Here is a 25,674-nt window from a genome sequence, read left to right as displayed (position 1 = left end):
GTTATTATAAAGCTACTCTCAATTCTATAGAAATGAATTACTTTTTTCGTTTTAGTTTATTAGTTTTACTCTGATCAAAATTGTATAAAAATAATGATTAAAGTTTAACAAATAAATTAAAATGAAGAAATAATTAAGCCTATTATATATTTTTTAAAATATTATAAGTAGGCATTAAAAATGATGTAAGTAGACGTTTAAGATATTAAAAATAAGCATTAAGGATACGGTAAGTAAGCATTAAGAATAATATAAGCAGGCATTAAGAATACGATAAATATACATTATTCTTTAATGAATTAAGCTTGAAATATGTCTCTCAAAAAGACGGTCTTTCAAAGAGACTGACTGAAATACTAAATTTGTATCACAACGTTTCAATTGTGTACATCATAATCATTTCATGGAAGCATGTCTCATACTGCATAGTCAGTTTCTATTGATAAGCCATATTTTCTCATCTCACATAAAACGTAAAAAATAAAGGAAACTTTCTTTTTCTTAAATTTTTGTGGTGTATGTGAGACAAAACCAAAAATATTATATTTTTTAATTTTTTTATTTGTGCAATTTACTTTTTGTACGTTTTTTTAAAAGCATTGTATGCTTAATCATTTTCTACTAATATCATTACTTAATTTCTTCCTGTTAATAACTCGTCATGTACTCTTAATAGAAGTATATCATTATAATTCATAAATAAGAGAAACACTAGAGCATTTCTCAATTTCTCCACAATCTTAATTTATGTGCAATTATACATAAATTCAAGTAAATAAAAAAACGAAATATCAAAAAGAATTTCTCTCAACCATTATATAAGTCGAGCATTTATCCGCTTTCTCAACTCATCGCTTCGTATTTTCATTCTCGAGTCTCATTTCCATTGATTTAATTCTTATTTTTTGGAAAAAATACCAAAAATCTAGTTAAATTTGTACACAATTAAATTTGTCCTTATAATATAGATTCCATCATTTGATTTTAGGATGAAATAAATCGAATTATATATGATCAAATCTGTCAATATAATATAGTGTTAAGAAATTTATGAACTTATTACTCCATTTAAATCCAAAGCTCTTATATTGAAATTTAGAATACGGCTAATTTAGTGGGAGAAAATTATACTAATATCGGCTGAAAATTAGCATATTATATTTCCAACATACTAAGGAGTTTGTACATGTTCATCTTGTCGGCACTTTATCACTTCTATAAATTTCAAATTTTTAAACACCTGTAAATCAAGCAAATATAAAGGAAATTTCTAGAACACAAGAAAATTCTACAAACAGAAATTATAGTTACTATATAAAAATGGATTGTTGTACATTTTCTTTGGTGCTAGTCTTCTTTTTTTTTCTCATTTACATCCCTACTTCAACCTCGGTTCCTTTCGTCCTCCTCCACGGTATCATTTCTTGCATATTCTTTTTTTTTTAAGGATCTAAAATCCTCAACCACCAGGCTAATTCCATTTTTTTTTTTTTTTTTTTTTTTTTTTTTATGTTACATTCTTGAAAGCTAGATTAATTATAATTATAATAATTTGTTATTTTTGTGAAAGTTTTTTTCGGTGAGGCGAACTTAAACAAAAAGCTCATATTAGATAGACTATCTTAACTCATGTATAAGGCGTATTTCTTAATAAGACTTAGTCTCGTATATTTGTACTAATTCAGTCTCGTATATTTGTACTAATTCTATTCAATTTGTTTTGGATAAAACAGGCGTAGGACAAACCTGTGCTGATAAAAAAGTATCATACTTTACAAATCAATTAAGCAATTGGTCAGCTACTCAAGGATATTGCTTGTATGAATCTCAACATTATCAATATCATCTTATTTTTTCGGTTACTAATTAACTATCCAAACATTATAATGGTATATTTTTCTTTATTTTATGATTTTTCAGAGAGAGCAGCTATAGTAGGTTTAACTCTTGGTTCTTAACCTTGGAGAGCCAAGCTTCAATTGTCTGCAGCAGGGTGCACACAACTTCTTATTCTGTTATTCAATTGCTAACTGTCTGCTAATTCATCATGATATCAAACAATTATCATTAAGCAAAAAATTTGAAAACGGTTGATTAACATATAAGCTTGATGGCTAATCCTCCTCCTATTTTGACTGCAATCAATTATCCTCTCCAAATTTAACATCAATATAATGTAACTTGAAATAAAAAAATGTGACACAAGATTATTGATCATAGTGTGATGGTTTGAGTATTTTGTGTAAAATGAACAGGTGAAGGAAATGAATGAGCTTAAGCAAGGTTTTCATATGATCGGTCTTTCACAGGTTCTTCTTCATTTATATGCAAAACTATAATACAAACATTAAACATAATAGGATGAGCTATAATTGTCTGTGTTGCAAACTTACAGGGTGCCATAATTGCGAGAGCTGTATTAGAATTCTGCGATGGAGCACCACCTGTGAGGATCACTTCCATAATTTTATTATTCCTGTCACTTTTAACAATTGTCATTCACAATCAATTTTCACTCTTAACACAAATTGATGTGAAAGATATTTTTTTTAAAAGACCCATTAAATATATGGGTTAAATAGCACAATTAATACTTCCTCCAATTTAATTTAGTCAGTCCCATTTGATTTGGGCACAAATATTAAGAAAATGAGTGAACCATCTTAGTAGACTTATGTGCAATATTAGGTGTTTTTTAATATTAAGAATTGGAAGAGACCACTTAAAATAGTAGACCGATGTGCAATATTGAGTATTTTTATTATTAAGAAAATAAGAGGACCACCTATAAATATAGGTCTTATAATACAAATGGAATAAGTAAGGTGAACTTACCCAATAAAAAAATAGGACAAGCAAAAAGAATTGAAGGAAATATAAATTAAAAAAAATAAAAACATGATCTTCTTATTTTGAGATTATTTTTTTAAGAAACGGTCTCTCATTATACTAGCTGATTATTTTTTTTAAGAGCTTTATTGATCAAATGGGGTGTATTTTTGTTGCTTTATATAATATAGTTGTGACACTGGGCACTTTGTTGGCATTAGGTGAAGAACCTTATCACATTAGCTGGAGCTCATGCAGGAACTGCTTCCACCCCTTTTTGTCGAGTAAGTTTGTGCCTAAACTATATTATTCCGTGTGTACGGTCAAATATGTGTATTGAATCAACTTATTTTTAAGTGTTATATTTTAATAGTATTCTTTCCGTCCAATGATATTGCCACAACACGCAATTGTCTTAGTTTGCATTTGTATTGGGAAAATGGTGAAGAAATTAAATTCGCAAACATATAATTAAAAGGAAGAGAAGGGATAATATATTAATAAAGTTTTATAATCAAATACTTCAAGTCATAGCTTAGGGTGATCCGAGTCCGCAATTTCATTGTTCAGTTTGAATTTAGCTCTTTAAGATGACAAGTTTTTATATGACACGGTTTTATTGTGAGATATATTTTTCTATGTGAGTTGAATAGTCTAACTAATACAAATAATTAATATATGAACTCCTTATATTGAAGTCATCTCATCGATACACGGCAGCTCTTATGAAAAACGAGTAAACTAAATCTTCATTTTTTGATGAATTTAATCTTATTTGCAGTTTAAAGTGTTGTGCGCTTTATCAGCATACGTTCTCAATTTTTTCATCTACACCAACTTCGTCCAAGTAAACATCTTTGACTCCAACAACTCATTTGTTAATTTTTTATTTATTGAGAATTGAGTTTTATTTCAATTGAAATTGAAATAACTAATATTTTCCTATGTTAGATTAGATTTTTTAGGCCCACCATGTAATCCAATGAAAATAACAAGTATTTATTATTATGATTTCTCATTTAATTCTTTTTATTTGTTTTGCTTATATAAATTCCACTGATTTCCACATATAATGCCTTTTTTCCCTCATATCCTAAAAGCTCCCCTGTTCTTCCTTTAAATGTCAGGATCATTTGGCAGCGAGTGGTTATATTAGGATTCCAAGTGTGAGTAACATTCTATCATTCTACTTGCATATTTGATTTGTTATAATCCCTCCTTTCTATTGTTATGGTAAGTATAATATACTTCCTCTGTTTCATTTTAAATGTCTCGCTTTTTGTACGTTTTCCAATGCACTAATTCAATAGACATATATTAATGTGTAGATTTTTCAGTTTCTTAGTTTTAACAAGTTCTTAGAGTGTACTTTGAAGCGACAGAATTAAACACCTTGATTCCAATTTTCTTTATTTTCAGAATGAACTTAAATATTTTAGCAAATCGAAATTCCTGCCAAAGCTTAACAATGAAATACCCGATCAAAGAAACGAGACATACAAGGAAAGGTTCACGGGTTTAGAGAACTTGGTGCTGATTATGGTGAGGTTCAAAATTTTTGATGTCAATCATTGAGTAGAGATAGATAAACTAACAGTCGTGTTAATGACTTCGTTTGAACAGTGCAAAGACGATAAAGTTCTGATCCCGCGGGAAACCTCATGGTTCGGGCATTTTTCTAAAACTATTTTCAGCGAAGTGTTACGTCCACAACAGGTATACTATTGAGTTACCTGGCTTTTTTTTTTGTTTTTTTACTAATAATATTGATCTGATTCGAGTTTTTGAAATGCAGACATCACTATATGTAGAAGATTGGATTGGTTTAAAAGCACTTGATGAAGCAGGAAAGGTAAAGTATATTGGTGTACGAGGAGATCACCTTGACATATCAGACAATGATATGAAAGAACACATTGTGCCCTACTTGAAGATCAAAAAATCCACGGAATTGGTGCGTTACCAGGAATCCAAGCACATTTCGAAAGAGATGTCAACAAAAGTGATGGTGCCTTATAGGGAACCTATGCACATTCCGAAGGAAATGTCAACACAAGAGGTTTCTTATCGAAAACCTAAGCGCATTACGGGACCTATGAACAAAGAGTTGAAATTGGATAGGGCCACAACGCCCCGTGTTGTGTATAACTGGAGACCAACCATGTTGACGGTAAGAAGGCAATGTCTAAAATATGTTCAGGTGATAAGACGCTAAGACACCAATTATAGAAAATTCTTTCATCAAGTATTACCAAATGGTACAATCTAAAGTGGAGAATAGTTTTGGTGGTTTTGAGAAACACAATCTGATCATGTCTTAAAAGCCCTAACACTACATATTGATATTCTATAGGCTATAGCCAATGGAATTCGGAATCCGTGAACCATAAGGACAATGCCCTACTAGGGCAAGGAGTCCAAGAAAAATTGATTATCGGATAAAGAGTCAAAGAAAAATTGATCATCCTATTAGTGGTGGGAATCTAACATTTAACACAAGAGAACAACTTACACAAGAATAGAAAAAAAATTTTAAAAATAAAATGTCAACGTAAGATTCTCTATTTATAGCTCTAAATTTAAGAGAAAACTATTTATATAAATGTTCCATTTGAGATCTAATACTATTCATCAATCACATTTAAGTTGTATTTTATACTTAATCGAAAAGTTTAAATATAATCAAGTGAATTTTATTTGATTTGTTTCAATGTAAATTTTATTAATATTATTAGCTTTTATATAATATTTAATTATGCCCCGGAAAGAATATTAGAATTGAATTACTACACAAGTAAATGTGCAACAACTAATCTCTTGAGAGATCGTCTTTTTGAGAGATGATCTTAAATCCAACTTATTAAAGATTAATACTTACTTATCGTATTCTTAATGTCTACTTAAATTATCCTTAATGTCTATTTTCAATATCTTAAATGTCTACTTAATTATTCTTAATATCTACTTACAATATTTTAAAAAATATATAATGGTCCAATTCAATTAGATATGATCACTCAAAGAGACCGGCTCCCACAAGAATTTGTGAATGTCCAAATATCAAATAAGACATTGGAGGGAATATATGTGTATAAATCAATAATATCATTATTAAGATAATAAAAGTATAAAGATAATTGTTTTTGCAACTATTTCTAGTAAAATTTAATAAAGTTATTAAATACGAAAATTTAAATTTGTATTATATTTATACCATATTTTATATTTTAAAATAAAACCTTATAAATTACTCATTATCTCCCTTTAAAATAACATCATTTAAAAATATGACAAAAAATGTATGTGTTTATTGAATCAAATAGTGCTAATTCGGAGGAATAAAAAAATTGTCAATTTGTTCATCATCAATATTACATCTACAATGTCCACCTTAGCATTTTTACATTAAATTTGCAATTTTTTTGGTGGGGGTGGTTGAGTAAGGTGTGCACATGAAATTTTATTGGCAAAAAATTTAGTAATTAAAACAGCAGTCACCAATAACTGATTTGCTTCTCAAAAGTTTCTCTTTTTTCCATTTATTCATCAAAAATCTCCAATAAACCATCCTCATATGTCAATGACCTTCCTAAGTCCTAATTAGTCCCTCCTATGCTAATCAAAAACTTGGGAAATGAAGGAAAGTATGGTAACCAAAGAGAGATTCTTCACATTTTAAACAAAATGAATCTATATTGAAACGATTTGAAAGGAAAACACGTCTATATATACCCCTCCCTTTCTTCCTTTTCTTTCCTTTCCTTTCCGTTTAAAAATGGTAACTAAACACTCTTTAACTTACTCAGATCGACAACAGCACCCAGCACGACTACACCCCGCCAGCTAATAAAGGAGTAATGACATCGAATTAGCTCAAACTGCTCCTAACGAAACATATTATGATTCTATACTAATTCAAAGAAGCCTCGGTTAACAAGGCATAAGCTTGACACGGAGAAAATTATTGAACCCAGAAGTTTTATTAGCCTTCTCATATTTACCAGGGCAGAAAATAGTAGAGGGTATCAAACATCTTTGATTTTGGAGTAAATACAAGACCATCATCATCTTAATACACATGGATGTCTACAGTAAGGTTACTACTTATCTGGTCCGCCCTGATGGTGCAGCTGCCCTTCCTGAGGAGCTGCTCCTCTGTAATCTTCTGCTGGGTGTGGCAACGAAGCCACAAGCAGGAAAGTCTGGCGAAAGCTGCCTGACCAGCAACACGTACCTTGTATATTACGCTCAGATCTGCTAGAATCTGACCATCTTTGACACTCGACTGACTTGAATCATAACCGTCAAGATCAGATTTCGTTACCACCACCACAGAGCAATCATCAAATTCAATCAAGTTTCCCACAGATGGAAACGCCGAGCTTCTGATTATTAAATCGTTTCTTGGATTTGAACCACAACCCTTCACCTTATAATGGTAATAATCCTTAACCGCCTGTAGTCAGCATGATGCGTGAACATGAAAATCAAAATCAAAAAAAGAAAGCTAATTGAACTGCATCAGATAGAATTAAAATATGTAAACATGCCTGCCATTGGGATTGAGCAAGCAGGACCCTAGGCCTGATAGATCTCACATAGCTATAAGCATCCTCCGGGGTCATTTGCTTGTGCTGCACCTGCAAAGTAAAAAGCCAAAATAAAAAACAACGGCGAACACATTAGTCATTCTTCATCAACTAAAGCACTAAGCCACTAAGTAGAGCAAAGTACAGACCAGATAACAAACAACGATTGTGGTGCTACGACCCCGACCAGCTTTACAGTGTACATATGTTGTCCACCCGCGACACGCATTTCCTAGAAAAACAGCAAGCAGATGTTTTAATACAATTCATAATCACTAGTAAAGAGAGATCTTTCAGAAACTAGATATATGAAGTCACAAGTAGTGGCTACATCTAAAAAACTTTTCCACCACAAAAAAAAAAAAATTTGCGGCTCATTCTCGAACGAGGGTCTTATCTCTTGTTGTCATCCAACCCTTCCCAAACCCTATTCATAGCTTTTCTAGGAGAGGGATATACTACGCATGATGATGATGTTTCGTTGGAGACCCAAATCAACAAAGGTCATTATGCTTATTAGAATACATGAAGTTCAATACACAATGCCTTAAGTGATTAAGTTCAACACAACGGTGCCTTAAATCATGAAGTTCAATTTATAATGCCTTAAATAAAGTTCAAAAAAAGTATTTCAAAAATTTACAAGATTGAAACAAATATGACTCCTAAAAAATATTGAATCCGAATAATGAAATCAAAGGAAAAAGAACTCACTATGAATGAAGTCCACAGCTTGGCTTATATCATTCATTGAAGGGGCAAAGAGATAGTCTCTAGTAGGAAGCACAAGGTGATAAATACCATGAGCCTAGGAGCGTAGAGCACGAACAATACAACATTGTTAATAGTAACGCACGACAAGCCTAAGAGTTTAATGAGAAAATGAGACAAGTTTATATGCATTATTGAATTACGCAAGATAAAACTGGAAAAAATAAAATAAAACCATGATCGCAGTGCAAAAACCAAACATCGAGTGGAGCATCCAACTCGATGCAGCCAAGACACCAAATGAACAATTCTAATCTAAATCGATTTCCATATAAGGCAATATTATATATTTTCTGTATAATCAAGAAACTCTCAAGAATCTAGATACATATCACAGTAAAAATTGGTGCCGTGGAAAATCGCACAATCAATTTCATTCTATTTGATTAGAAAGCAGAAAGTGAAAGGTTGAAGGAAAGTAAGCAACATTGAGAAAAGAGTACATAGTGATACATTACCAAGGGGGAATAAATATATGTTTGCAAAATTTCCTTATAAAAATTGTTGTTAGTTGTAAAGGAACATAAAACGTTATGAAAGGAGACTGGAAAGGAGTAAAGTACCAACATGGACTATAAAGCAGAACAATAACAATAATTCGATTTACACTTTTTACAGCCAGTCAAATGAAAACATAACAAAATGACAGATGGGGTGCAAATACATGCGGAAAGGTACATGTTATCATGTAGATAATAGATGGAAAAATATTCATCTAATAATGTAGGTAAATAACCAGTAAAACCAAAGTTATGCATTTTACAAAATAGCCCTTGATAAAATGCTTCCATGGAGACCAAAAGAATGCAAATCTAGATTCAAAACATTCTTGCCACTACAACACCATGCCACAAACAAAAATGCATATACTCACATGGTAAAGGGATGTGGGGACTAAAGTCTCATAAGGCTCATTCAAAGTAACCACTCCATGAACACCGAGCTCTTTCAACCGTAAAACGTCACTTGGGAATGGAACAGCACCTAACAACACAAACTGGAAGCAATTGTGTTAGAAATTGACACATTCTCTTCTTCTCTTCTACTTCATATGCATGGTCTTTGATACCCATACATAACAGTTCAGTCAACCGCATTAAATCAAAAACACAGTTCATTGCTTATAATTTGATTCATTTTACCAGTAGTCATAGACACAATAAACAATGCTTAAAAACTTCAATAAAAAAGCCTAAAAACAAATATGGGATTAGGGATTGCAATGGATCGGACTTGGATCCAATTATGAATGCTCTCATTTTGCTTCGAATAAAAATCAGACTTTGTTTTCACCTCCACTCCGACTCGGACTCGAATTTCATGTCCTCTAACTTCTGCTCAAACTCTGATTCTCATACCTCTATTATGACATCTTTTTAAAAAATTCATTTTTTACGTAAATCCATATCAATAACGTCTTTTGAATAAAATTACTTGCAAATTCTACTAAATAAAAAATAGTCTGACGAATTCAACTTATTAAAAAACATAATTATCATTACAAAATAGTGTATCAAGTACAACTAAATATACAAACACACGCTCCAATGACAATCCAACATAATAATCTAGTACACTCCAATGACATTGTTTTCCTTTGTTTTGTAATAGTAACAACTAATATAAGGGTAATTAATTTATAATAATATAATATTATCATAAAACAATAACCATTGAGTTTATATTGATGTATATTATAACTCAGTATACGTAGATTTGTACCGTTGGAGGTTCGAATGTTAGGATGGCTTTTGAGTATGATATTTTGGGTTAAGTAAGTCTATGTGTATTTATTACTTAAATATCTTGTCAATCTGATTACACATAATATGATGTTTAAATACTCATCAATTAAAACTTTATTTATGTGTTAGGTAGGTGTAGCTTACATTGTTATTGGACTTGCAATCCCTTTAATTATGTATTAAAATTGCTTTACTTGATTAATCTAACATTGTTTTATACTTGTGAAATTGATATATGTATGACATAATCTACAATTCAAAATAATAACATAACAATATCAACATGTAAATCCTTATACATGCTACCAAAACATAAGTTTTCTATGATAGGGTTTTATAACTCCACCACTAATGATAAACGCATATTCAACCGTCAAAATAAGCACATTAATATGGCTATAACTATCTTACAATATATTTTCCTAAAGAAACTAAAAAATTAAATATAGAGACCAAATCGGGCGAATTCGAGTAGAACTATATAATCGGACTCAGAGTCAGATTTCTTTTCTCTACTCGTATCGAAAATTTTTCCTCAGGTGAGTCAATTAGGGTCGGATTAATCAGATATAACAAAATCAAAAGATCACTTACCAGTTTCAACCAATCATATTAAGGCATCGTCCATGTAATTTGTAATACAAATTCAACCCACTAAACCCCATAAACAAATTGACATAAAAACGAAATCTTTCCTAACAAAAGGACACTTATCAGCATAAAAGGAACAAAATTTAACAATCGGGAAAAATCAGTAAAAAGCTGCAACAAATAAAATTGAAAGAAAATTAAAATCAATAGAGGGGTAAATTATATACCTGACCAATCCGATCCCACCAGCGAAACTCGGATTGAAATTTGTTCCGAACAACGTTGTAAAACAAAGTAGGATAAAAAAGAACACGAGCACCAGCTCCAACTACTACCCTTTTTGTATCCCAATTTTGATCATTTCCAGAAACCCTAGTCGTAAAACCACCATTTTCATCGACACAAGATTGCTTATCGCCCGATTCACCTCCCAACACCTCGTCGACTTCGAAATCCTCTATATGCATATCCAACAATAAAAAATGAAAACAAGGACACAATAGCTGCAAATATGACTCGAATCAAGCATCACAGGATCAAAACCCTAATCGTTAGATATCAACATAATTAATTAGAAATTGGGATTGTGGAGATTGTTTTGATTAGGGAAGAAGAGGAGAGAGAAAAAGAAAAAAGGGGAAGATGGAAGGTTTGGGAAACCTAACTTGCTCAACAAACACTGAAACCGAAAGGTAATGAAGAGAGAATGGCGAAAAAGTTTACTAGATGTTGTTTTTTTCTTTGATTAATCCACTTTTTTCTTCAGGGTTGGATAGAGAATACTCTTGGGATTTTACTTTTAACTTATTTAATTATGATGACGTGTACTCGCCCTTTGAATGGTAAGAATGTAGACAATGAACTTGTTTGACAAATAGCGGTTATTTGGAATTATTGGCTGTAGTTGTTTAACAAATAGCGGTTATTTGAAATTGTTGGCTGTAGTTGTTGGTTGATTTGATTTTAATGAAAAAATATGTCATTTTAGAAACTTAAGAAGCAACTTTTATTACTATTAATTAATTTTAATAGTGAACGTTTTGAGTTTGTATGTGGGTTATTTCCTTTTATTCTTATTTGAATTTTCGAGGTCCATATTTTAAATTATAACAATTATGTTGATCTAAGTATTAGGAGTAGAGCCGTCTTAAAACATTTGGGAGTCATGTGCAAATCTTTTATTTTGTGTCTTTTATATATATATTGGGTTGATGCACCATTTTTTACAATTATTTTATCATGGATTACGTCAAAACTTTGTTCACAATGTGGTCACATATATATACTATTGGTATATATCATTTTCCAACATCTATATGAATATGAAGAGCATATATATTGATAATATTCTTTTCTTCTTTGTCTACTATGACCTTGTATTCAGGAAGACTATTATATAACATGGTCTCGTATAAATTTAGTATATATACTATAATAATATGCACTGATTATAGACTTACGGAGCACAATTAGTGAGACGGAAACATTGTGTAGTTGTACACTAATTTCATATTAGACTTTTTTTTTCAATTATATGGATTTTGAAAATGTATTATGGAAATTCATAAATTATGCTTTCAACAGAATGGTGTGATAATGTTAAAGATTTGCTTGATTGACTACAACTGGAAATTAATCGAATAATAATTATTAAATTAAGCTTAAGCTTTCAAAAAATTAATTAAGTCACACATCAATGTGGAATGCTTAAACTTTTCAAAAGAATATTGAATTAATTTTCCTAAATTTTTAATATTATATCATTTTTATTTTACTGTTTACAAAAGTTTACATATAGAAAAGAGTATTTATGAAAAAAAAACACATATTAAAGAAAAATAGTATTGAGATATAATATTGTCAAAAAAATGTATTAAAATGCATAAAAAAATACAAATATTTTATCGATATAATACTATAATAGAATGTAATGTATTGAATTTAATTGCGATTAATGATTCAAAATAGTCGTAGCTTAGTATATATATTTATCAAAACTAAAGATATAGGTTTTAAAAATACCATATTTTAAATTAGAGAAAATTTTCTGAAGAACAAGACTTAACAATTAGTATTATCATATAATATCATATCATACTATTTGATAAATATGTCAACTTTTAGCGAATTTATCTTATTTGGATCAATTATTCTAACGTATAAGCCTTCTAGGTGGCACATCTAACTATTATTATACTTCTAGGTGGCACATTATAACAATCAATATAATGAAATAAAACACTCTAATACATCTAAGTCCTTTTAACTCGTGTTATTTTATTTCTATAATTTGCATAAGTTATTTTAGCCAATAAAATATAAAATTATATATTTTAAGAAAACATTTAATCAACCGAAAAAACTTTTTCTGAATTTAGCCAATAAAAAAACATTAAAAGTCTTTCCTTTTATTAATGTAAATGACTATATACAAAATTCATTTGATGCAATGTGGAACCTCTAGATATAACTAACACAAGTAACTATTTATAATTAATTTGAACTTCAATAACAAAACACATAATTAATATAGTAATTTTTTGAGAATTATGAATGAATTGACTTAAATGGTGGATAAGTAATCAATTTCCCTTTTTGCTTATAGGAAACTATCTTTACTCTGAAATAAAGTAAAAAGGATTAACTTCTAATGGAAATATTACATAAACATTGTATATGGAACTAATTATACTTTATACGAAAAAGCTTAGAAATTTTGAGTGTCACAACGCATGAGACTTTGTCAAATAAAACTTATTTATTGGCTAAAGAAAAATGACATGTCATTTGGTTTTTGACCAATATCTTTACCATTAAAGTATTTTTGACTAGTATTATTTATAATTAAATTGAGTAAATTAAAGACTATAATATACAATATAATATATTGCTATTAATTTTCAAAATTACAAAGTTAATTTATACATATAACTGTCAAATTATATAATTCTACTATATAATATCTCTGACTTTTATATCATATTGCTTATATATGAAGATGGTTAAAAAATTGTACATTACACAAATTGCTACGCTAATTTGATAAAATTAGAGTTGACTCGGTCAACTTAATGATTTTATAAGACTTATTTATGGTGTACTCCTCAAAATTCCACTTTAATCTAATGCACCAATATAGTATGCTTTAAGGATTCATATATTGGTGGTTGTGGCCCAAGTATTTGTTTGAACTTTTGGATTATGATCTATTATAATAATAATAATAATAATAATAATAATAATAATATCCCTTGCTCTTATTCAAATGAAGAGTTCCGAGGACACCCTTCCTAGAAGGTGGGCTTCGGTTTCATACCGATGTAAATTAAGTAAGGAAAAAAAATTCTTGTCTGAGTTGTATATTGGTTTTATTCTGGTGAATGAAAGAATTTTTTTATTTGCCAAATAATAATAATAATAATAATAATAATAATAATAATAATAATTATTATTATTATTATTATTATTATTATTATTATTATTATTATTATAAAATCTCTTATGCTTTTTCTCTCAATGATGAATCCACTGCCCCCTAAATGATGAAAAAGTTGGCAAGAGCTTTTTTTATTGTTGTTGAGAATAGCCTTGCGACCACCTACATGCTCACACAAAGGCAAGTTGCCATTCTTAGTTCTACTCATTAACCACATGCACAGGATTTTCTGCTAACCATCCCTATTGATAGGTTGGGGCAAAAAATGAATCCTCGCCAATTCTGGTCTGTCCTATGTTATCGGCTCACCATTTCCTTGTTTGCCGAAGATAGCTTATGTCCAAGCTTCAACACCGCTAGGATGGATAGATGGGGGGATCAAGTAGTTCATTGCTCTAGTGAGGTCGGTTTGAAGTTTAGGCATAATATGGTTCGGGATATGCTCGTGGATATCTGTTGCAAAGTTGGGGTTTCAGTTCGCAAGGTGGTACCTTTGGGGTTTTTGTCAGAGGCAGGAAAAGATCTTAGGCCAGCGGATCTTTTTTTGTTTAATTGGCTTTATGGTAAAGATGCTTGTGTGGATGTAACTAGATACTCACCCTTTGCCTGCGTAGGGGTCTCCTCATGGGCTCCTGGTGCTTCTCTAACCAATGTCGCAGAAAGAAAGAGGAAGAAATACATGGCAAAGTGCGAGAAGAATGGCTACAAGTTCATTCCATTTGCTTTCTCCACGTTTGGAGAGCTAGGCGTTGACGCACTTGACCTGTTATTAAGGATTACATCTTTTTCTTTGAGTTGCAGAAAATCTAAGTTATATATCTTTCATAGACTAGCTTTTTATATTCAAAAGGGTGTGATGCTCAGCTTGATGCCTGACTCCCCACCAATTTTTTGTAAAGTCGCTTCAATGATATGAAATTCGTTTTAAAAAGTAATAATAATAATAATAATAATAATAATAATAATAATTGCGAGGATTGCTCATTACTTTATCCAGAGTGCAAAAAGGAAAGACTCCATCCACATCTTAAGCTACATTGCAAACCTTGCTAAAATTTAATTAAAAATTCTATCACTATCAAACTAGAGGAAGTTTTCCTGAAAAGTATAATCCACCAATCGTTATACTCCCAATTATGACCACAAAAATTAATAAAGAAAGCAACAAACTTTCCGAGCTAAAATAATGTTGAGAATATTAGTCGTTTGTTAGAGAAAAAGTAGGTTAAGATGTCAAAAATTAATGATAAAAGTGAATAAAAATAATTTTTTATTTTAACATAAAAGTCATTTTTTTATTTAGAGAAGTCATTTACCTTAAATTTTTGTTTTTCAACCAATCAACAAGTCAAAGTTAAAAAAAATCTAAAAACTCAATAAAAAGTCAATTATCGAACACCCATATGTTAGAATAGATTAGACTACTATTATATCCAACCATTTTCATGCCACCTTTTTAAATATATAAAAATATAAAATAATATATAATCCCATCTTTTTTAGCACACAAACTATACTCAATAATCAAAGAAATATATAAGAGTTTAATTTAAGTAATGGATAATCTTTTTAAAAAATAAAATTGATTTATAGATAAATGAATCATACTACATGTATAATAAAATTAATAACAAACAAATACATAAAAATAAAGATTAAATAAACAATCTAATTATAATCCATAAAACTAAAATCGTAGCAAATAATATTATATGTATCCTAGCTCTTATTATATATCAGTGTTTAAACAATTGTAGGAACATCAATAATACAGAAAAATTACTAATTTAAGTCGCAACTGGTAATAATAAGAAAAGCATATAGATTTTAAGTTTATAAATTATTGAACAAATCTTTATGTGGCACATATTGCATATGGCTCGATGGGAGTAACAAAGGTGACTTTACATGGCTGATGTTTAGTATTGCTATCATATAATATAATTATATATTATGATACTTTTAAAGTGTTATAATATTCTACAATTTTGAGAATAAATCTGCTTTCATATTATCTTTTTCTGTTGAAACTTTTATATTAATTTATGTAGTGTAGTAAATTGAAAAAGAGTAATAGAAAAATACCTAAAAAGAATTTTTGCACGAGTTGCTAAAAATAGTCCAATCGGCTAGAGAAAATGTATTGAGTCGGTCCAGTAAAAACTAGTAATACTCTTTAACTCTCAAGAATAATACAAGCGGAGACCTTAGTTAGATCCATAATGCCACAATTGCAAAAGCTCCCAATTTTATTCTCAATTTTGCTTTATTTAATTTTACAATACCATCAAATATGTACTCCAATCATTTTATTCATTTTACTATATATTTTCATCTAATACATTTTCACATTAGAAAAATAGATTGTAGGAGAATGGATGAGTGGGTGTAATAATACCTTTATTACACTATAAACCATGTCTTGGGCTTCTAGTTTGGGAATCTAAGCCCACATGGCCTTTTGGTCGGCTCTTTGACATAAATTGGCAGATCTAGGATTTAAAGTTTCCTAGGGCATCAATAAATAGACGAAATTTTAACAGAGTTTCGTTTGTATAATGAATAACAAAATATTTTTTATTTCGGCAAAATGATTAGTGGAAGCGCAATAATCCCAAGACAAAGCCAAAATTTTTTTAGAATGTTGTTTCTTGTAAATTTTGACATATACATAGACCCAACACCATTAAAACTCGCAAATCCATGGGTTTTTTAAAAAAAATTACCCAACTAAACAAAAATTCTAAATTCAATTTTTTTTGTAAATTTTGGAGTTTCATTTGCAATGAAGCTAGTATTATGATAGGGATTTGCTCATACATCAGCCTATTTTTCTATTTGCAGTCAATGAAACAACATTCTAAAAAAATCAATAAACAACATTCTAACAAAATCAAGAAACAAGATTAGAACAACAAGATTAAAAATTTAAGATTAAAGATTTGAACATAAAGATTAAGATTAAGAGTGAAAATACTTAAAAAAAAATTAAATAAAATTTTGATTTTTAGGATTTTTGTAAAGAAGAGAAGACTATCAACTGTGAGGCGTGAGCAGCGAGGTGCGAGCACCCAGCTGTAGCAGCGTTTGACACCGGTGACACTACCGACAGGCTGTGATGGATCATCTGAGGCAGCAGAAGGCTGTGCTGACCGACAGTGGCAGCGATGAGTAGAGTTTTTTTTACATATTTTTAGAGTAGAGAGAAAGGAGAGTAATTTAGAGTTTTGACTTTTAAATGTCTAAAATTGTTAAAAATTGTGTTTGAAATCAGACCCCTAAGATTTTTTTTTTTCTTTTTTCACAGGGGCCATACGTAGATCCGCCCAAAAAAGAATATGTACAATAGTTGTTTGGATTAACCAGAGGAAGAGTTAAATAAAAATCAACCTAACTAAAATTTTTCTTAAAAAATAAAAATTATTTTTCAATAATAACATAATTATGTCAGATGCTTATGTTTGCAAGTTGCTTTAAATGAGAGCATTTTTTTTTTTTTTATCAAATCCTCTAATATAAATTATCTTTTTATCGGTTTTCATTTTCAAAGATTTTACCGGAATTATCTAAAGTAAACTAAATTATCTAAATTTTTATCAACCTTCCACCGACTAAAATACTTTTTTCTCTTTGGGGTGGGTTTGCTGGTTGTATGCAACAAAGCTATTCTTAATAATTAAGGTAGAACTTAGAAGGTTAAAATGTTAATTATAGTTGCATCCACATGAAAAGGTAAGCGTAGGCACCCAAAAGATGAATCCTGATTCCTTGACCACCCCTACGCTACCTATATGCTTCTTTAACTACTTCTAATATACCATACTTTTACAATACAACGTAAAGAAGTAAGAAGTGCTATCCAGAATTAAATTTAAAATCATACATGAGAAAATACTATATATTTTAATTAAGATAAAATTTAATGATAGAAAATAGTTTAATTGTTGAAATAATAACATAAAAAAAGTAAATTATGCCGATTATATTATAAGAGAGAAGAAAATAAAGAAACAAGTGGATATTATTTTCACTATTAAAAATATAGCTTATAAATATGACGAATAAAAATAAAATTATTAGCAACTCTGAAAAATAAGACAATTGTCAACTTAATTAATAATAAGGACATTAAATATAGGTATGGTTCAAAACGAAGGGTCGATAAACTTTGAATTGAACTCTAACATCGAGATACATATCCTAATTGTTATCTACATAATAATTGATTTGAAAGGATTATACTTTGATAGTGTTCTATAAATTTTATTTTTATGTAATTTTTATTTCTCTTTTTATTGATATTTTATATATTGAGTTTGATGATACAATTTATAATATTTCAAAAATCAAAAGTAACACTTTATAATTTCTCATACATATTTCTCAACTTGTAGCGTTACCAACATTATTACATAGCTAATTAAATAGCTAAATATATAACACCTATATAGTTATAAATATTTGGTTAACTAATATCTATTCAAGCACTTATTTTTCACCATAGATACTCTCCACCTCATTTAACCCAAAAGAATTTTATATACTTATTCAAGCTATTAATCTCATTTAATTTTTAATATTGTTAATTAATCACTCATAATTTATATTTTATTCTTAACTTGTAGTATAATATAGTCAAATCTTTTTGATTCGTTTCAATGTAAAGATTATTAATATTAAATTTTTAAATTGTTAATAATACATAATTAGAAATAATAATGATACAATTATTACATTGATAAATAACAAATATATTCAATTAAATGAGACTATAAGATGAATAGAAGAGACTATATTTTTGGATAGGACATGACAAATAAGAGCCGGTTTCTTGGCTGAATTGCGACTTGGAAAAAAAAAGGAATTTTTGTACTACAAGAACTCAACAATAGAATAGACAAAACAAAAGGTATGAAATTCCCATGGCGTCAATACCCATTACCCACTAAGCATACTCTCCTTAAAACCAAAAGAAAAGAACAAAGCAAGATCTTAAGACTAATCTCCCATCTTCCTAAAACTTTACACATAACCCTTTTTTTCCTTTCTTTCGTTCTATCTTCAGCCCTTTAAGTTTCCTTCATTCCAAAATTTTCTCATCTTCCTCTGTTTTTGTTGTTCATCAATGGCAGATGGAGGATCATACACAAAGTCTCAAAAGGTCAATTCTTTAGCAACAAATACTCAAAACAAAAAGAACCCAAGTAAGTTTTACTCTAATTTCCTCTTCAAAGCCATAATTGTCACACTTTTCCTTGTTATTATGCCATTTTTCCCTTCAGAAGCTCCTAATGTTGATAACCCATCAATTTTTTCAAGATGGTGGGAGCTTCTTCACTTAATATTTGTTGGAATTGCTGTTTCTTATGGTTTATTTAGCCGTAAAAATGATGATTTAGAGTGTGAAAATAACTCTAAATTTGATAATGCTCAGAATTATATGACTAGATTGCTTCAGGTTCCTTCTGTTTTTGATGATGAAGTTGATAGTCCAACTGGGTGTGATGATAATAATATTAACAAGATTCAAACTTGGAGTTCTCAATATCATAGAAATGAACCTAAACTTGTTGTTGCTAAACAAAATTCTAATCTTGATGATGATAAATATGGGGTTAGTGAAAAACCTTTATTATTGCCTGTTAGGAGTTTGAAATCAAGGGTTTCTGATGGAAAAGATGTTGAATTGGTTAATATAAGGGATTCTAAGGTTTATGCTAGGTCTAATTCTAGTCCTAACCCTAATGAATTTTCACATGATTTGCAAAGAATTAGTAGAAAGGATGGGGAGGGTTCAAGGGTTTCTAAGGGCTATGCTAGATCAAATTCAAGTGTAAATGGAAAGGGGTTAGTGAATGATTCTAAGAGGATTAGTGGAAATGCTAGGAGCATGGTTGGTAATAAGTATGGGTTTGTTAATGGAGATGAACAGGTTTCTAGGTCATTGAATAAGGCTAAGTCGGGTTCGAGTTCAAGAGGGTTTTCAAGCATTTCAAGGAGATCGTCTAGTGGCGATTATGGGGGTTTGGACGACGAAGAAAGCGAGGAACACAAAGAGAAGGTTGATGAAAATGTTGTTCTTCCATCTCCAATACCATGGAGATCAAGATCAGGGAGGATGGAAATTAATAGAGAAGCTATTGATTCTACCTTACATTCACTCCCTCCTTCGCTTGAGGAGAGTGGAGCTGCTCAATTGTTGAGATCACGGTCCTCCTTGTCCTCTAGATCGAGTGCATCATCCTCGCCTAAGCAACTATTTCCGTCTCCTTCACTGTCGTCTCCCAAAAGACTATCTCCTTCGCCATCACTATCATCCGAGTCACTTGCTAAAAGTGTCGAAGATATTGGGAGAAGGAAGCTTGTTTATAGTTCACATCTTCCACCGCCCCCACCTCCTCCACCTCCACCCGTTCACAAATCACAATATGGTAAATCGAATTCGAGCAAGGACACTAAAGAGATGTCTAGCCATCACAAGGATTTGATGAGAACTTTATGGAGTGAACCAAAGGACATAGGCAGGGGAAATAGAGAGGAATCATATAACCGAACAAGTTCAGGGTTGGAATCGAAAGCTAGAAATGGCACTGATAGTTCATCGGTGGGGAAATCCGTTAGAACGGTTAGAGCTAGTGAGATGATGTCAAATAAGAGAACCCAAGTAGTCGAGGGTGAAAATGAAAGATCCGAGGATATTGTATCAGAAGTCAGCGGAAACTCAGAGAGAAAACCTCTGGGCTACAATCCCACTTTTAAGACATCTTTCTCAGAATATCCGAAGGAAACAAGGGATTTTCTCGTTCAAGTTCTGGCAGGAACTGACGATGATTCTGCTAGCGAGGACGACCACTATGAGGAAGAACGAGAGGAAACTGCAAAGGTTGAAGAACGAGAGGAAACTGCAAAGACTGAGGAGCCGACTTCTGATAGTGTTGACGAGGGACCTGATGTTGACAAGAAAGCTGACGAGTTCATTGCTAAATTCCGGGAGCAGATCAGGCTTCAGCGAATTGAGTCGATCAAGAGATCGACTGTGCAACTCAAAAGAAGCTCGATTAGGTAATAAAGCTCTATTAGCATGTTAACTTTTGTCTTTCATAGGGATTATATGCTTGTAATTTTAGTTATCATGAGTTCTTTTTTGGATTTGGGATATGGTGTATAGAAATTTGCTTGGTTTACTTGATTTGAAATCAATGGTTACAATTTACATGGATTATGGATAGGATGATCTACTAATTGGTATATCAGCTTGCTTTCCTCGTTGAACATGGTTTTTCCGTAGATTACTATTTTGACCTTTTGGATGCAAGTTTTTATATATCATGGTTTCACAGTTAAAAACATAGCATTGATGGATATTTTGTGTGTTCATCATTTGTCAATGGTTAGTTTTCCTGGTTGAATTTTGTACCGATAGCAAACTTAATAGTTTTACCGACTTCTTCATGTTGGAGCATGGATTTTATGACATCCAATGCGATTTAAGAGTGTATTCTTTGTCGATCTTGATCTACTCCATTGTTGTTTGATAACTTATATGAAAGTGTTGTAGGCTTGTAGCATATTAATAAACTAGCTGTTTTAGGAAACTACTTTAGTTAGATTTTCTCCATGAAATTCTCTTGTGGAATGTTTCTTTCACATCTTGTTTTGTCTTGTTGATCGTTTCATATGAAGCTAAGCACATACAAGGATCGAACATGTTTGGTCGAGAGATAGATCAAGCTAATGATTATCTTGGCGGAATCATATAACAATACATAGGAATCAAAGGACGAGCTATATGTGGATGATCATTGGAATTGATTTTCCTATTTTGTAGATTAGTATTAGATAGGCTTAGATATAAAGCATAATCTTTGTTACCTACAAATTCACGTTGATTTGTAGTTTGAATAAATTAACTCGATAAACATTCAGATTACCAGTTCGAATTACACTATTAACACGACAAATACTTCCCGATGTAGAAATCTACTTTAGTGCTTGTAGTAGGTAAATCGAACCATTCGAGATAGAGTCGAATATTATTCCTTCAAAATATTAAAGGCGAAGCACCGATACCTTCTCAATGTTGACTAGTAGAATTTTCTAGTAGAGAGATGAGAGATCATAACCTACCAAATAGGAGTGGTTAAATTTGCATATGATTATGACCAAAGTGAATGGAATTTCTTCTTTTGTGTTGAAAGAAAATGGCAAATGACAAAGAATAAACCTAAGGTTGGTTGCTTTGCTTTATCTTATTCTTTGCTTAAGGCAAAAGCCTGTGAATATGAGTCATTCGTTGGGTGTTTGAAAAGCATAATTTGGATCTGATATAAAGGAATCAAGATTAAAGTTAGAATCTTTTCTTAGACATCAACATGTGGTTCAACTTGTAAGATTGTTGGATGAGCAAAGCTGAGAACCCTGTTCTGTTTAACTCAAGTTTGCTGATATTCTGATTCTACTGATAATACTCCTTTGTTCCATTGAATTGTCCCTTTGATTTTGTTATACTGCGACAATCAAAATGAGTGTTTTTTTTGTGTATTGTGTAGAAAAGTCAAAGGGACTAAGAGAGTAATAACGGCCCGTTTGGTTTGTAGTATTAAATGGTGGTAATGGAAATGATTTATAGTGTAAAATTTAATCAAAAATTACATGTCATTACCATGGTGATGAAACCTTGATAAAAAAATATTTGTTTAAAAATTTCTATTACCATCTAATACCACATCTTCCAATGGTAATGCATTGGAATGAATTTTATGAAGAAAATGAGATGATTGAAGTTGGACAAGCATGACCATCAAGGTAGCCAAGAGATTTTTCGACCAAAATTACGTTAATTTTCATTCCTATTATCACCATTTATTATCACCTACCATACGAACTGTAAATATTTATCTTCTTAAAAATATTATTATAAGTTTGGATACCTACCTCCGAAGAAAACTTGTACTTCTTTTATTTCCTTGATTCTGCTATATTTTTACATTTGTTGCATTTAGTTTACTATTTTTTATGAAAATGAATGTCACCCTTTTTTAATTTTCATTTGTACATCTTTTTCTGTTTCAAATATTACCCAAACAATTTAAATTTTTTGTTTTACTATCGAACAACGTAACTATTCCTTCATATTGATGTCAAATGCCTTCGTGTTTCGTAGAAAATTTAGGGTGATGGAGAAGTATCTATCAGACTATCAATGTGATGTATTACATGTTATAGAATTTCTCTACTTAATAATTCACTGTATATTCATCCTTTCAAGACGAAAGTATGAAGTCTTTGTTTACAAGGAGTAAACAAAGGACTTAAATTTGATCAAAAATCTAAACAAAGATGTAAATTAGGAGGCAGTTTTTAAAGTTGACACTACAACTGCAAAGCTCAACTAAAGCTCTAAGTTCTAACATAAGGAATAAAATTTCTACTCGAAATTCGTCTTTTAAATCTCAACTAAAAGTCTAACAACACTGTTTTTATTAGCTGATCAGCACTATATCTTGCAACAAATTGTTATATCCCACGGTTTCATTGAGAAATGCGCCTCAAGCCCTCATAATGGATTAATTAGCCCAATATACAAATTATTAATATATGAATTTCTTGTTTTGAGGTTGTCTCATCGAAAAAGGTCTCTCACAAGAGTGACTCAAATCTTTGCGTTGAATTTGGGAATTGTTTGTTAGAAGTGACCATCTAGTAGAAGTGACCATCTAGTCATGCTTCTTGTTCCAAACCGGCCCAATTTAGCTGCATAGATTCTCAATATAAAATGGTCTCACCGTGAGACGCACTCTAAATATGGATTAGATAGTCAAACTAATACAAATTATAAGCATATGAGCTTTTTGTTTTAAGTTCGTGTTACCGAGAAAGAGTGGCTCATTTAGCGCATGGGTGAGTGAAATCGATAATTTTCAACCATGACTCAACCTGGACCGCTACGTGTATGCATAATTTAGTCATTAGTTGGGCCAATTAAAGAGATTAACCATTCAATCAAAAGGGCCGAATAGTGGCCCAAAATTATTGATGTCCATCCAATGTAGGCAAGCGAATATCGATAGGCCCATAAATTTTAATGGATCATTTACTCTCCACAACAATACGAGGAGACGTACAAACTCCACATTTTAAAATTATAACCCAACATTCACATGGACTTGTTTCGTGAGAGTTTCCTTAAAAAGTTGTTTGGATTCTATCATTAAAATATGTACTTGTTAATTTCATATTGTGTGTTTTTTAATTATTTACACAATGCCAAAAATGTTCGCAAACGGTAAAATTATATCTATTAGATTAGTCTAATATACACTTATTTCTTAAAGTAATTAATTTTAATCCAAAAATAATCAATTAAAAAAATATATTAATTGAAGAGGTCCATCTCTTGATTAGACAGTCTCATACAAAATGTACTGAAAAATTCTTACGTGAGAATATACTATACAATTGTGGATATCGAGAGAAACAAAAAATAAATTAAACTTCAATTTGATTCTCACCTAGTAGTATACCTTATAATTATAAAAAATAATCCCAAATTTTAAAAGCATATATACTTATTTACTTTCTCTACAATTTAAATCTATTGTTTGACCTATTATTTTTATATTTTAAGTTTAGTTATGTTGCATGTATTATCGTGAAAATTAAATTTTTTTAAACTTTCATATTCTTATTTTACTATAGCTTGATTCTTTTTGTTTAAAAAAAAAATCAAAATTATGTTCAATACATTCGACAAAATCACTCAATAGGAGTTAAAATAAAATAATTATAGCTTAGATTCCATTTGGTCCTGATCGTAATCATTCTTTGGTGGCGTATTAATATCATTAACCACATGATCAAATTTTTAAATACTCCTAATTAGATGATATGATTGGAGGATACACTATGATTAGTGTGGGCCGTTTTATGCATCTTAGTTCGCAACTATGACAATTCCATTATGTACTTTGAATTTTTTTTAACCTAACACAAATTTGGACTATAATTAATGTTATTTAAGTAAGGAGTAATAATGATTAATAATAAACGTATGAATTACATTATAAAAATTAATAGATGGATTAAGTTCCATTTCGTTTAACTGATTTTTTTTTTCATAACTACACTATAAACATTAATAACCTAAACAATAATAAAGCCTACAATTTTTTCTTAGGGCTGTTTATCTATTTTATTTAAGTTGTTATTATGAAAGATTGTTATTAGGTGAAACGAAAACAAAATATCATATAATAATATAATTCATATTATTAATTATTTATTTAATATATATAAGGCACGGGATTTTATGGTGAGATTATCTTATATAAAAATTTGAAATTGTATTATAATTCTTGTTTTTCATTTCCATAACATTTGTTCCACTTATTTACTTATTTGTATTATTATTTAAATATTTAAAAATAAAATACTTCTATAAGAGAACAAATGAGTATATTCTAATGATTACACCTATCACGTGCATTTGTGTATAGTTTATGCTCTATTCTGTCATTCCAATTGTGGAATTTCCCACCAACCAAACATGCTTATCTATCATTTGTGTCTTCCATAATTTAATTAAGTTATTTAAATAAAGAAGAGATAAGATTATTTAAATTATGTGAATAATATTAAAAAAAATTAAAATATGTAAACAAGAATAAAAGAAAATAATGAAGGCATTCTTATAAAATAAAAATATAATAAAATA

General features: G+C 30.3%; 3 protein-coding genes and 1 long non-coding RNA gene across 6 annotated transcripts; 2 read left to right on the top strand and 2 right to left on the bottom strand.

The window, feature by feature from the left end:
* The first annotated feature begins 1,204 nt into the window (after positions 1-1,204).
* On the top strand, positions 1,205-5,451 carry LOC130800712 (uncharacterized). Of its 2 annotated transcripts, XM_057664312.1 has the most exons (11): positions 1,205-1,414; positions 1,734-1,818; positions 1,921-1,993; positions 2,256-2,309; positions 2,396-2,446; positions 3,051-3,113; positions 3,611-3,676; positions 3,957-3,995; positions 4,249-4,371; positions 4,453-4,545; positions 4,625-5,451. In XM_057664312.1, the coding sequence occupies exons 1-11, from the start codon at positions 1,321-1,323 to the stop codon at positions 5,042-5,044; spliced, it is 1,161 nt and encodes a 386-aa protein (XP_057520295.1). In that variant the 5' UTR covers positions 1,205-1,320; the 3' UTR covers positions 5,045-5,451. The 2 variants fall into 2 exon arrangements, with proteins under 2 accessions (XP_057520295.1, XP_057520296.1); XM_057664313.1 differs by lacking the exon at positions 3,611-3,676 and having other exon boundaries at positions 1,215-1,414.
* LOC130800715 (uncharacterized) lies at positions 1,895-2,966 on the bottom strand. Of its 2 annotated transcripts, none has more exons than XR_009039485.1 (2): positions 2,836-2,966; positions 1,895-2,482 (listed from the first exon to the last, which is right to left on the bottom strand). It is a non-coding gene; the product is annotated as an uncharacterized LOC130800715 (long non-coding RNA). The 2 variants fall into 2 exon arrangements; XR_009039486.1 differs by having other exon boundaries at positions 1,895-2,476.
* Positions 5,452-6,790: 1,339 nt separating the features above from the next.
* LOC130800713 (phosphatidylglycerophosphate phosphatase PTPMT2-like) lies at positions 6,791-11,303 on the bottom strand. Its single transcript, XM_057664314.1, has 6 exons — positions 10,753-11,303; positions 9,064-9,186; positions 8,133-8,226; positions 7,568-7,650; positions 7,380-7,469; positions 6,791-7,285 (listed from the first exon to the last, which is right to left on the bottom strand). The coding sequence occupies exons 1-6, from the start codon at positions 10,990-10,992 to the stop codon at positions 6,899-6,901; spliced, it is 1,017 nt and encodes a 338-aa protein (XP_057520297.1). The 5' UTR covers positions 10,993-11,303; the 3' UTR covers positions 6,791-6,898.
* Positions 11,304-18,789: 7,486 nt separating this feature from the next.
* On the top strand, positions 18,790-23,510 carry LOC130800711 (uncharacterized). The gene has a single exon (XM_057664311.1). The coding sequence runs from the start codon at positions 19,087-19,089 to the stop codon at positions 21,025-21,027; it is 1,941 nt and encodes a 646-aa protein (XP_057520294.1). The 5' UTR covers positions 18,790-19,086; the 3' UTR covers positions 21,028-23,510.
* Positions 23,511-25,674: the final 2,164 nt, after the last annotated feature.

This window comes from Amaranthus tricolor, chromosome 15 (genome assembly GCF_026212465.1).
Source record: "Amaranthus tricolor cultivar Red isolate AtriRed21 chromosome 15, ASM2621246v1, whole genome shotgun sequence".
Taxonomy (NCBI): domain Eukaryota; kingdom Viridiplantae; phylum Streptophyta; class Magnoliopsida; order Caryophyllales; family Amaranthaceae; genus Amaranthus; species Amaranthus tricolor.
Note: the sequence above shows the minus strand (reverse complement) of the source record. Positions and strands in the feature narration are given on the sequence as shown.